Raw genomic sequence first — 13,319 nt, 5'->3', positions numbered from 1 at the left:
CAATCTCTGAAGTTATTCAAAAGGTGATTCAAGCTTTTTTTGGTAAACACCCTCTTTAGAAAAAGGAAAAAAGTGAGCCAAGTACGTTATCAAGTCATTTTGCAATGTGTGATGGAGGAAATACAAACACAGCTGCGGAGAACATGAAATACACCAAGTTTATTAAAATTTTAGCAGATGAATTGACAATGTGCAAATTGTTAGATTCGTGACCTATTAAGAGTATGTAAACAGTGATTACATATTGATTTTACATATAAAACCAACTCCACAACAACATTAACACAAGACAGCTTGTCAGTGATGTTTCTGAAACACATGTAATAAAAAGACAAATAATGACATTCAGTGTAGTGCTGGACAGAAAATCCATTATATTTTAGGAATGAGTGATCCAAACAGCTATAGTCCAAAAACAACATTTTTTTCCTGCAAACTTTAAACAAAGTCGTAACAATCTGATAAAATTCTGTTTAGAAGTTCAGAATTTAACCATAAAAATCACAGACCACCCCTAGTGGTTAAAAACGAACAACATTATATTTGGCAAGTATTTATCAGTAGTGTCTCCAGCATGAAGCCGTTTATACACTGATTTTAGCATAATATCAGTAGAAATTAAACATCACATATTCATGCCAACATATTGGAATTAGGGGAGAGAAACTACGGCATCATAAAAGAAGACTTCCACACCTGGCAAACAACCTTCCCTTTATACTGCTACTGTTGAAGTAATACTGTTTGACTGCTATTCCGCCTCCTACTGTTTACACGTACTGTAGATGACTGTGTTTCCACTGAAAGCTACAACAGAGTACATGATTTTGAAATTAAGCTGATCCAGTTCAAGAGCGATTCAGAGCTCAGGACACCTCAAGAGAATGTGCGATAAGTCCAAACAAAAAAGCATCAGATTAAAGGTTCTCTAAACATTCAAATCCTTAGTTCTCATTTCAAAATGACAGAGAACCACTGTCTGAGAGAAGAAATAATATTCATCATGTTAAGAATCAAACATTCTGCTATCAGTATTTTTGCATACGTTGACTTGGTTTTTCACTTTGCTTATGCCTTGAAAATACAAAATTGTGAAAGAGGAAAGACATTTCTCTTGCATTTCTTATTACTGCCGCCTCAACAAGCTCACCAGACTACTCAAAATCCCACCTATTGGCCGTGAACTACTTATTCACATACATCTTTTGATTAGGTCTGAGCTGACTCTGCAATTTAAGATTTAATTTTAAAAAAGGGGGTTTTGGCATCATTCCAACTGACTTGAGAGGAAGACATTAGTCCCAACCCTGTAACAAATAACACAAAGATTTCACTTCACTTTGTTTCCTAAAACCATGAGATTAAAAACCATCTTAAAAAGTGGAATTTTAGTAAACAATGGAAACTGTGAAACTGTTACTCAGGAGTTAATGGTAAAAACTGCAGATCCATTGAACCCTTGAAATTCTGGTTTATAAGTCTTCTTTTCACATTCTGTTTGGTGCTATGTTGAGAGCAGGGGCTGTCGTTCAGCAGCAGTACTCTGAAAAAGTGAAACCAGACACAGAACATGTTAATGCCGATCAAAATTTGATCCTTTCATTACTGTACTCTGCTGTGTTTTTCTCAACCTCAGCTTGCTTGTGTTCTCATCAAAAATAAGATGTGGGATCAAGTGTTCTGACACATTATTTTAATGTGTCAGATACATAAGTTATTTAATCAACATTTAAGTAATGTAAATACAAGTATCAGATTGGACTTGGTATCCCCAATACTAAAGTTAAGTATAAATTTAAAAAATTGATCAGGACATAGGGATGTAATGATATACGATTTCTAATAATGTACAATTATACATATTTAACACAAAACCAACAATTACATAAAAAAAAACATACTCAGATTAAAAAGACTTTTCTACCGGATCACATATCATATGACCGCATAATCGATTAGCCGATTGACAGAAGATTAATCAACAACAATTTCGATAATCGGTTAATGGTTCAAGCAAAAATAGCAAATATTCATGAGACCAGTTTCTAAATGTGAAGCCCTGGTCCTTCTCTGTTTTATTTTATTTCATGTTGAATATCTTTGGGTTTTGACGTCATAATGGGCATTTTTCAATTTTTTTTTCATTTTTTTTTTTTTAGTTGTCGCTCTAATGGTGTCACACACTCATCAATGTCCATCTCAAACACTCACCTCAGGGACCTTCTGTCGACACATCAGGAACATGAAGATTCCTCCCAGGACGATGCCGAGACCAATCAGCATGAACGGAATGTTCTCCACGACATTCTGCTCGACAGCAATCACATGCAGCTTCATGACCGACGTGTCGTCGATGACGACGCTCTGAGAAGAGGTGAGATAACATATAAAAACACTGAACAAAGAAAACTCTGACGGGGACAGGTTATCTGTTAGAGTAACCAGTAAACTAAATATTCTCTCATTTCATGTTTGCAATGGTTTGGGGCCAAGTTTATGAAAGCAGAGAAGGCCTTAAGAATTTGAGTTTTACGAGCAACTGAGTACCTAATCATGAGATTTAACCACTGCTGAACACTTTTTTAAAACATCTGTCAGAAATTATGTAGTTTAATTTCGCCAATTTGAAATTTCTTACTTAAGTTGCATAATTTGAAAAACTTGATATTATGTATTTTATGTATTATTTATGTATTTTAGGGCCCACAAAGTCAGATTCTTCAAAATTTAAAAATCATACACCTAAATTCACGATGACCCACCCCTAAAAAAAAAAAAAGAACATTTTCTAAATTTACAAAACTTTTGTACAGTTCATAGAGGATAATTCAAACCACGTAACTTTATAAATGCTTTTAAATTAAAATACTGCAATGCTATGGATTCAGTATTCAGTAGTTGTTCAATTCAGTTACTTAAAAAATTTATAATTATTATGACCTTTCTTTGCCTCCATACAGTAAGTTAATTGGTTTCGTAAGAGTGGGTCTTTGAATTAGGCTCTACTTGCAAACGGTCACCTAACAAAAACGTTTTAATGCCACATCTACAACATGTCTTATCAGAATGAACAGCCATTAGCCTGACTCCATGCTAGATTTAACAAAGTTTTTAATTTTAAAATACAAAAACATATTGGGGATGTATAAAAATTACTGAAACTTAATTCAACTAAAATGATATTGGTAGTCCTCTGGAATAACACAAATCCAATTTACAAACAAATCACTGTCTGAGTCAATCAGCAACACTTACCAGAACCTTATCAACAAAATAAATACAAAAAATTTAAATGTGGGTCTACTAGTATAAGATGTTCCATTAGTTTTGTCTGCAATAATTTATATGAAACTAAAAAAAACTATAAATTGTTGGCAGACAGATGCCACTCTTTACCCTTTGAATATGGAATAAATTTGTATTGGATTTGGATGACTGATGGGGGTTTATTTTCTGTTTGCCAACCAGTGTTCAGTATATGACTGAAAAAACCCAGACTAAAAAAGGTATTTGTGTGTGTGTGTGTGTGTGTGTGTGTGTGTGTGTGTGTGTGTTTGTACCTCATTTAAGTACACCACAGGAAAAACCACTGTCCTCACGTTTCCTGTTTGACTGAAAAAAATTAAGTAAGAATTATTCACAATGTTTGAACACCCGCTTATGAGTTAATGAATAAATTGCAAAGATATTCAGAGAACAAATGATGTCCTGCCTCCCTGGGCCTGCTGCTCGATGTGTACATTTACAGCATAGTGTACATTTAATTTTAACATTTGATAACACCTGTGAGGTCTAGACTCAAGATTATCTTGCTGTTTTTTCCTTCAGATAACAAGTAGACGCATAACAAATGAGCCACGAAAGTCCCAAAGTCCATTAATTATGATGATGGTGACATAATTGCTTTACAGTTATCTTACTGGCAACCCTACCCACACTTAGGTAGTCATACAGCAGTTACAGCTTCTTTTAAAGCCAATATGATGTAGGGGATTTTTATGAAAAAATACAGCAGTTACCAAATTGCCAGGCAGTAACTAGATACTGATGAAATCCATGAACTGATTACCTGAAGGTGGGAATTTTCTCTACATACACGTTGACCTGGAGCCGCTTTGCTGCTTGCAGAATGATTCCTGTTAGCTGCAAAACACATTTAAACTTTGCCAGGAATGCATGGTTTAAGAGGAACTCAGCAGTGCTGACCAGTGTGCAGAACTATACTTAGACCTCTCGCTACTGGTGTATGAACAGTTACGCCTCATAATAGCATATTCTGTACCAATAACCAAGATACTACGTGTTATGTTCAAGATCTTTATAATGCAAATATTTTTGAAGTAAATGTATTTTTGGACACTAACCTACACATATGTTTGTGATTGCCTTAACAGGGAAATATCCACATACATCTTTATGGTAGGTGATCCAAGTGAAAATCACAGCCCTGACGTTGGCAGTCAAGGTGGTTCGCTCTACACATGAAGATGTTCAGGGTGTCACAACCGAGTGTTTACGACAGATGTAAAAGGACTTTGCTCAGTCTCTATAATCTCAGGCGGTGGCACAGTGAAGATTACAATATAGGAAGGAGGATAAACAGACAACAGTAGCTAATTTACTGGGTTCAGAGATTCCCTTTGAACTTATGATGCTACCACCTTACATGCGACTATAAAAGAAGTGAACGTGATTTATTTTTTTTCTTCATAGTCAGTCTGCTTTCTTGCAGCATTCAAAGTGTGTCATATTCAGGACCAGAGAAAATAAACTGTTACAGGGGTCATGCATTATAAGCAATTTATTAGCTCCCATTTTTACAATTATTAGGAAACGTCCATTGGTGGCTGAACTATTATAGAATAATTACCAATGAGCAATTACCAATAAGCATTATCTCTCATCAATTTCAATGACTTTAAATGTTGTCGGGTGGTGCAATATCAACCACTGGCACAAACACCGCATAACAAAAGTGAATATAGAGACTGTATTTGTGTCACAAATGTACTTAATTTCAATAGGTAGTTTATATTTGCAGAGTTGCTTTTTAAATAGTGATGTATTCACAGGATTCCATAACGATGAAAAGACATCGAGCCACACGCTGTTCTCGTGGAAGTGTTTTTCAGTTTGATTTTCTTTATCACCGTTTTACGATAGGCTCGTTTGTAATATGCTGTAAAATGAACAGTTGTTAGAGCTTATCTTTGGTGACAGCTCCGTACCATGACACCTTCTTTAATTTTTAACCAGTATTTATAGAGGTGGATAACCATAGGCTTGCAGTTACAAAACTGAGATAGTACACCATCTAGTGGTTAACATGAATGTAACTGTCACTGTGTCAAATTTCAAATCAGCTTTCTACATTGCTACTAATTTTTGTACAGTAAAAACTTATGACTTAAATATTAAAAACCTGCGTGTATAATGTTAAGAAAGGCTAAGAACATGTACATAAATTTATTATTTAAGTATGGAAGTTTTGTTACCTACCGGATTTATATCAATTGTAGTCTCATGCTGCTCCTTGTCAGGATTCATGCCAAATATATCCTCAACAAATTTCTCATCTGCTTGGTAGAAGTGTGGTGAAGACATTATGATGGGAGCTCCTAAACACACGAAAGATTCAGCCACAATAACATTACGGAGGACATTAAGCAAGGCAGATGCAGAAAAACCCCAATCCTGGTGAAAGCCCAAGACTGCATTTCACTCATGACGAAACAGCTTTCTAAAGAACATTTGTCTATGTGACACAATGAAGCATTTGTTTTTTTCTTTTTATCATGTAAACCAGCTGCTTAATGCTCTTCCCACCTTGTTTACATGCGCTGACATTCAGCACGCCAGAGCCCAGGCAATTTCCAGCAGGGACACAGAAGCCTGCGTTTGCTGGGTTCACGGTCAGATTTGCAAACACCTCACTGGGGGGAACAAAGCGATACCCAGGGATCCCCTTCACTGTCACATCCTCCTCATACAAAGCGTACAGAGACCTTAGAAATAGAGTCAGGTGCTGGTTAACCTTTGCAGGTAAAAATAAATTCCATAAAGCTCAAAGTGCAACAAAACAGGGAAGGTTTGCATTCTTTTTGTACATGAGCTCTGTGGTAAGCTGATTTACTGAAATCCTGTATGGCACAAACAAATTTTTCAGAGTTTGTCTTAGCATCTTACTGCCTCATAAACCATAGACCTGTCTTTTCACAACCTCGGTAAGAATGAGTTGATGTGCATTTGCTGCACTCACAGTTCTGATGTGTGAACAGTCAAAGAGAGCTGATATTATGTGCTTTAAGAGGCACTTAATGGGTATCAACATTAGCAGTGATTTCACTCAAGAGGCTAACAGCGACCAGCAATGCAAAAAGCCAGGCTAAATTTGGATCATTAATCCGATATCCAGACCTGAATAATGCAGGGGGAAAAGCTTAGGAAGACATTCTCAGGATGATTGAGGGGAAGCTGTTTTAATAGCCAAGTCAAGTCAGGTGGATATGTAATACCAGAAAAATAATTTTCAGCAAAAGAAAAAGCAAAAAAACACACCTGACTGAAATCCCTTTCACATTACCCACTGTAAAGCTGTCCACATAAGAGCATTTAATGCTCAGCTGTGCTAAATAGACAAATAAAATGAAAGCCAAAGTTCAACATAAAGTCACAAAACCGCTGTGACAATTTCCAAACTAAATTCAAACCCTTGACATTTTCAGAAAAAAATAACCCTGGATTATCTGAAAGGGACTTTGCCTTTAATAAACATTTTAGCAGCCAATGAGATTCCCATCCATCACTTTAGGGAATACTACTGTATGTAACTGTAACATCAACTAGAGCTTCATCTGAGCATATAATCTATAGATAAATATATATAATGATTGGGTGCTTGCCGAGCAACACTGGTGAACATAAAGTATTTATTTAAGCCATCTGTAGATCACTTTGCCGTCCACTCACCGGCACAGGTCAGAGGAGAACATGTAGAGCACTTCATTCTTGCTGATGATAGGATGGAAAGATGCTCCGTTGGTTCCATTAATCATGTTGCACTCATCAGATGTCCACCAATTCAGCGAGCTGTACGCATGCACAAAAATTCTAATCAGTGTGTCATTTATATATTTAAAAATCAAGGTGTTGCAGGCATTTAGACTGCCCAGCATTCAAGCATTCCATCACTTTTCCTAGGACTGCTAACCTATTTTTAAGGCAAGAAATATGTTTTTTAAATGTTTTAAATAGTGTGGGCTTGCAGTAGGTCAAGACTGAAAATGTTTTTAGGTCAGGAGAAGCTTGGCTAAAGCTACTGGTGCTTTTGCTGAACAGCAGTCCTATTGTGTGTTAAAGGAATAGTTCAACATTTTGGGTTTTGTGCTAAGCTGAGCTAACCATCTGTTGTCTGTAGGTACATATTTAACAGACAGATACTGTATGAGAGTGGCTTTAACTAACTAATGAACCTGAATAATCACTTCATTAATCATTATAAAGACAGGCCCAGAAACAATGAAACATCAACTGTGATGAAACAAGCTTTGATCCCATTCCTGTCTGATACAATAATTTCTTACCATCCATTTAAAATCCATGTAATCAATGATTCCCATTGTTTGGATTTACAGAGTAATAGATAATTCTGTTATTTTATGCCAGAGGTGAGTGGAGGCAATTACCTTTCGCCGTTCCATGTATCCACTCTAGCAAAGTCCTCGTAGTTTTGCTGGCCAGTGAAAAATACATATTCACCATCATTGGATGCATTGCTCTGTAAGAAAAAAAAAAAAAAAGGAAAATTTAAACGAACAGCTTTCACGCAAGAAAGCCAAAACAGCCCCAAGGGAACAGCTGGTCCCATGAGGGTCTATACAATTAAACAGAAACTCATTATGTTGTGTGATTTTAATAAATGTCTCTGCTTATTTTATATCGTTTGTACCACTTAATGAATATGAACTAACTATTATGTGCTGAAGTGCTTAAATGAGACCTTATAGAAGAGTCCGAAAACATCATCCAGCTCAGGTTTTAAAGTTTGGAGGGCCTTGAGCAGGGCATCTTCATATCCCCACAGCAGCTCTCCAACTGTGCGGGTGGTGAACAGGCCTACCGCAGTGGCCTTCATGTAGGAGGCGATCAGATTGGCCACGATAGACTCGTCCTTGAATCTCTCCATCACCGTCTACCAGGGGGGGGAGTCTAGTTAAAGACAACCTGTTGTGTAAAGCGATAAACTGCACAAGTTCCATTAAAAAATACCAAGTAATATAGTGAAACATTTACTAAAGTAACATTTTAAAAAACCTATAGGGCAGTTCACATGACAAGCACATTAAAAACACAACATACTATCAGCCTGAGTGCTTTGTAACAGTAAAAGGAAATCATATCCACGAGGAATAAGATAGTTAGATACAGTTAGTTATTAGATTTTCATATTAGGTTAGGTACACTTATTATTTGTTTCAAAGGAATGTGGTCCCCATTTAGTTACATGGAGGACGTATTAATCCTCTCTTACCTTAAAAATATTACTAAATACTACAAACTCCTAAAATATTAATACAACACATTTCCTTGTTGGTATGTTGCTACTCGATAACATTAATAAATAACACTAGAAAATAAAACTACTGTGACTCCATAATGTATTATCAAACAACCTTTCTTTTTTGGCTCACCATAGCAGGGATGTTGACTGTCCTGATTAGGTCACTCTCGGGACCTCTTGACATGTTACGCTGGAATATGTAGGTTTTAGTGTTGACAGCTGTTACTTTAGTGCCATTATCCTGGAAGTTTACCTGCTCCATCGGCCGGTACTCCCTGTGTAGAAAAATATAACAGTCAACTGGGTTAAGGTTGAAGGAGGTTCACTATTGATAGTTCGACATGACAACAAGTTCCTTGTCACCGTGCTGCAGCAAAATATAAGTTTGTCCAGGAGGATTTTATACCTCTCTGTTTCTACATACAATATCAATCTCCCAAAGTCCTATGTGCAATATTAAACACAACTTTACATTAGCATCATACAATACATGAAGTTAGGATGGTTATATTTTTTTTTTCCACCATGAACAACCTTTCCATGGCCAAGAGTCTCACATTTACTATATCTACAATATCCACACCTCAGACTACAGAGAAAAGACTATTACTGTAAAGTTCTATCATTAAAATCATATTTTATATCTGACCTAAATATACCAGGAAAGTGAGTAATAGTGGCCTTTTATCAACAACTCCTCAAACTGCTCAGTTTAAATGATTCAGTGAAATTCAGTGCCAACAAAACATTAGGGAAAAAAAACAAAAAAAAACAAACACATCTCAACTAGGGTAAAATATCTACCAAAGCTGGTTTTACAGGATAATATGAACTTCAGGATTCTGCAAGTATGGACTGGGTGATTAATGGGTCACAGGACAATTTCAAGGCACAATAATGCTAAATTGACATAATGAAATGCTTTTTTTGGCAGAAAATAAGGAAGTAAAAATATAAATATGTCTCAGATGCAATTCGTATTTCAAACAAAGCTACTGTGTCTGTCAGTGCCATGTCCAGAGACGAACATGCTTTTTCAAGCTAGCCAGAGACAGGACCGCACTACTATCTCTCCAGATTTGCCCCTGCAAACTATCAATGTTGTTTCTAAAAAGACGGTAACGTTGCCCTGTGGATCTTTGAGTCCTGTCTTTCCTCTTTGTGTTTAAGTTAATCTAATCATCAGCTTTTTGGCACTTTTCTACCTTGTAGGATGACAGACTTTGTTTCCATTGTGTGAGCTGTATATGTACAGCTGCAACACGTTGGGGTACTAGACAGCCCAAACTTTGTACTCAGCCCAAAAATAGTTGTAAGTGATTGTATGTAAATGACTTTTGATTTTTTTTTTTTTTTTAACCGATTTGAAAATTTGGCTTTTTCGGTTACTTTTTGTTCATGTGTACATCATGAAGCATCTTGAGTACAATAGTTTTTGCTTCCCCTCCTCTAGGACTCAGTGGCTTGTCTTCTTATTGTGACATCTGCACTTCTGTTTTATTGAACAGACGAATAGAGAACCAAAATTGCAGCCTGTCTCCTGTTCCACTCTCACCTGTACGTATATGGTCCAATCTCCACCACTGCGGGCCTGTCCCCATCCAGTACCTCCAGGGGATTGGTCAGATTAAAGAAGTAAAACTGCATGTAGATAGGTGCCGGTGGATTCTCCCATGCCTCAAATGCCTCTGTGTCATTCTTCAAAACTACTTCCTATGGGGGACAAAGGTCAGTGCGTTACTTATCTTGCACAGTCGAAAAAAACGTGTGACTTCAGACCGAACTTATGCTGACTAAGGTGTCTTCACGTCATGTGATAAACATCACTGCTGCATAAACCTGCTGTTAGCTGTGGGTGAGGTGTCACGATATGCAATTTAGTTCACATTACAGTAGGCCAAATAAGGTGAGGTTATCGATATGCAGGAATAGAAAGCAAAATAACTGTGAAAAAGACTAAGGCAGATTTCCAGGTGATGCTGTTTTGAATATGTAAAACTATGCAGAGTTTATGATGATCATATAAATGCTAGTGACATACAATATTTAACAACCTATTAAGTTCCCCTATTCATAATTTCTAAATACTATATAAGAATTAAATAAATTATTTATAGCAGAATAGAATGTAGTTGTTAGTGGATATAACTGTTTATCAATGTATTTGTTAATAGCTATAAGCGTTGCACACGTGGGAGCTCGTATATACACAGATAATGAATAACAATATGGTTAAAGACAGATGATAATTTATAATTGTTGAAAAAATGCTTTACCTTAATTAAAACTTTAAATATCTTTATAGCTGCGTATAGCTACATTAGTGTGCTTATTAAAACCATTTATTAGCTAGCTAATATGTGTATACTGCTTGTAAAGGGGAAACGGGGAGTTAAAGTGTCACCCAAATTTCCTCCGATATTTCATTTTAATGTTAACATACATAGCAGTACCCCTCTGACAGCTGAGAACATTGTTCATTAAACTGACTTCGAACGTGTTGTCTGTGTCAGTATCGGCAGCAGCAGCTTAGTGAGTTGTCTGAGATCACATTTCTGAATGCAAGTCATTTGTAAAACATTCAACTTCCTAAGCAAGCTGAAGAGCTACAGAGCCGTTCAGCTACATTTTTTCCCGAAACACAGCATCTAAGACTGTGGCTTTGCTGTTTTGTCAAATCAAGCTAAGTGAGCTACCATTAGCTGTCGCTGAAATGTCCAATGATAGCTAACCGGGCAACTGTCGTTAACGCCCTTTTAAAAAAAAAAACTTTAGCCTGAAAAAGATGCTTACCTTTTTAACCATCGACTGCACAAAATGTGGAAACACGTTAGACAAGACCAAAGAAATGCCAGTGAACAAAAACAGCATAGAAAAAATTCCGGTGCTGTAAATGCAGCATGATTTTAGAAGCATGATGAGACAGCAGGATGGTCAGTGTCAGCTAGAGCTTTCAGTAAGCGTTCACTGACATTAGCTACTGTGCGTGCCTGTCTGTTTGTCTGTCTGTCTGTCTGTCTCTCTCTCTCTCTCTCTCTCTGTGTGTGTGTGTGTGTGTGTGTGTGTGTGTGTGTTTGTTTTGATATCCCAGGACCTTGCTCGGCGATGCAAAGATACACATCCGGAATGAAATAGTTCACTATTACCCCTTCCGCTTTCCTTGACAGTCAACCGCGCCCTGGAACATTAGACCGTGACGGATACACCGCAGAATTGTGTTTAAAATAGCCTATGTAAGTTGAATAATGCTGAAAAGTGACAGTGCTCCAACAACCTTTTAGTGGTAGACAGAATGACGTTTTTCCACATAAACTGGTTGTTAAAGCTAAAATGCAGCGCAGTGTCTATCTTGCAAGATGAACACTCTTTGTTTTTAATCACATGACAGTAACATCATTCAACCAACCTCAGTCGGAACCTTTTTGTGGACTATTTTGTTTCAAACACGAAAAAAACATTGATGTACATATAATACCGTAGTATGGATTCGTATGAGATAAATAACTGGCTTTGAATTTATTTGTTGACGCACTAAGAAAAAATTAAAGACAAAAAAGCGGCAAAAATGTGAGAAACAATAAATAATCACTGGTTTTCCATGAAACCAGGAAAATGTCCATTTTACCACAATGCTGTGGTAATGTCGGCAACTGTTTGAGTCTTAATGTGAGGCCACCAAAATTCATTGAGATAAACATATATTTCACTAAAATTACATCAAACGAATCCTCTCACGTGACAATACAAGCCAACAGTTTGAAAGTTTCCATAACCCTATCAAAACTCAGGTTATGCTTTGGCTACCTACGTGTATTGCATCATTGTTCTTATAAAAATGAAAACTAGCAGATTATGCTATTATGCTAAGAAGCTGATTATTGCTACTATAGCATTTTAGTGTAGGGTCAAGGCTGGATTACCGAACCAGCAGAGTGGGTCCTGGATTATTACCTGTCCTGTCTATATGTCTTGTATAGGGACCCACAACAGTGTTTAAATTACTAAAGGGAACGTGTCATATGGGGGCACAGCTCATTTTTGCGCCAGTATTCATTTCGCAAAACAACAATGTAGTAAATACATTCTCCACTAGATGTCAATGTCTCAACATTTATTAAGACTTCGTGCCATTGCCTACATTCTTTGCTGCTCTGTAAACTGGAGTCATAGTACTTGTTGAGTCAAAATGTCATATAAAAGGGGCCACACCTTGCCTAAACTCACTGACCTATTTATCTGTGTCACACTGTATCATTTTTCCTTCCCTGATTGTTTACACAGAAATTACAAAATTACACAATTTGAAAGGCACAGCTGCTTATACTCATTAAGGAAATATTTTGAGATCAGCAAGGTTAATGTTTGTAATAGACCAAAGTAAACTGTATATGAATGATACATGCTGAATGGAGTGAAAAGTGGTCAATTTACTCAACAGAGATAGGCTGTATTTCAAAAATTTGAGTATTTTCTTTGAATGAATAGTTTTGGTTTATGACACACAGACGGCAAGGAAGCCTAGGTTACATTATCTCAGTTTACCAGATTGCATCAGCATTACAGCCTTACAGCTCAGACACGTTCTTACCTGCATTAATAAGTTTCATTGCAGTTCTGTTGCGACATAGGGCCATAACATCAACATGACTTGTCTGACTGGCAGAGTTTCTCAACTTTACAGATGATAAACACTGCTTCACACTGATTTTTCTCATGAAGACCAGGTATCACATGACTGGGAGGACTAGACAGCCAGTAG

At 36.8% G+C, this 13,319-nt stretch overlaps 1 protein-coding gene across 1 annotated transcript; it reads right to left on the bottom strand.

Moving 5' to 3' along the window:
• Window positions 1-157: 157 nt before the first annotated feature.
• On the bottom strand, window positions 158-11,581 carry scarb2c (scavenger receptor class B, member 2c). Its single transcript, XM_040158000.1, has 12 exons — window positions 11,354-11,581; window positions 10,116-10,273; window positions 8,691-8,835; window positions 8,000-8,191; window positions 7,686-7,777; window positions 6,970-7,089; window positions 5,827-6,005; window positions 5,500-5,618; window positions 4,070-4,143; window positions 3,561-3,612; window positions 2,212-2,364; window positions 158-1,543 (listed from the first exon to the last, which is right to left on the bottom strand). Exons 1-12 carry the CDS (start codon window positions 11,474-11,476, stop codon window positions 1,505-1,507), a joined length of 1,446 nt encoding a protein of 481 aa, XP_040013934.1. The 5' UTR covers window positions 11,477-11,581; the 3' UTR covers window positions 158-1,504.
• Window positions 11,582-13,319: the final 1,738 nt, after the last annotated feature.

Source organism: Xiphias gladius, chromosome 20 (genome assembly GCF_016859285.1).
Source record: "Xiphias gladius isolate SHS-SW01 ecotype Sanya breed wild chromosome 20, ASM1685928v1, whole genome shotgun sequence".
Lineage (NCBI taxonomy): Eukaryota > Metazoa > Chordata > Actinopteri > Istiophoriformes > Xiphiidae > Xiphias > Xiphias gladius.
This window is presented reverse-complemented; position numbering and strand designations above follow the sequence as displayed.

What these genes read in the sequence shown, in the direction of transcription:
- scarb2c (XM_040158000.1), bottom strand. Translation starts at nt 11,476, where the DNA reads ATGCTTCTAAAATCATGCTGCATTTACAGCACCGGAATTTTTTCTATG. An exon ending in ATTGGACCATATACGTACAG is followed by an intron (nt 8,836 to 10,115) that starts GTGAGAGTGGAA and finishes TTTTCTACACAG; the next exon opens with GGAGTACCGGCCGATGGAGC. An exon ending in CAGTCAACATCCCTGCTATG is followed by an intron (nt 8,192 to 8,690) that starts GTGAGCCAAAAA and finishes CCCCCCTGGTAG; the next exon opens with ACGGTGATGGAGAGATTCAA.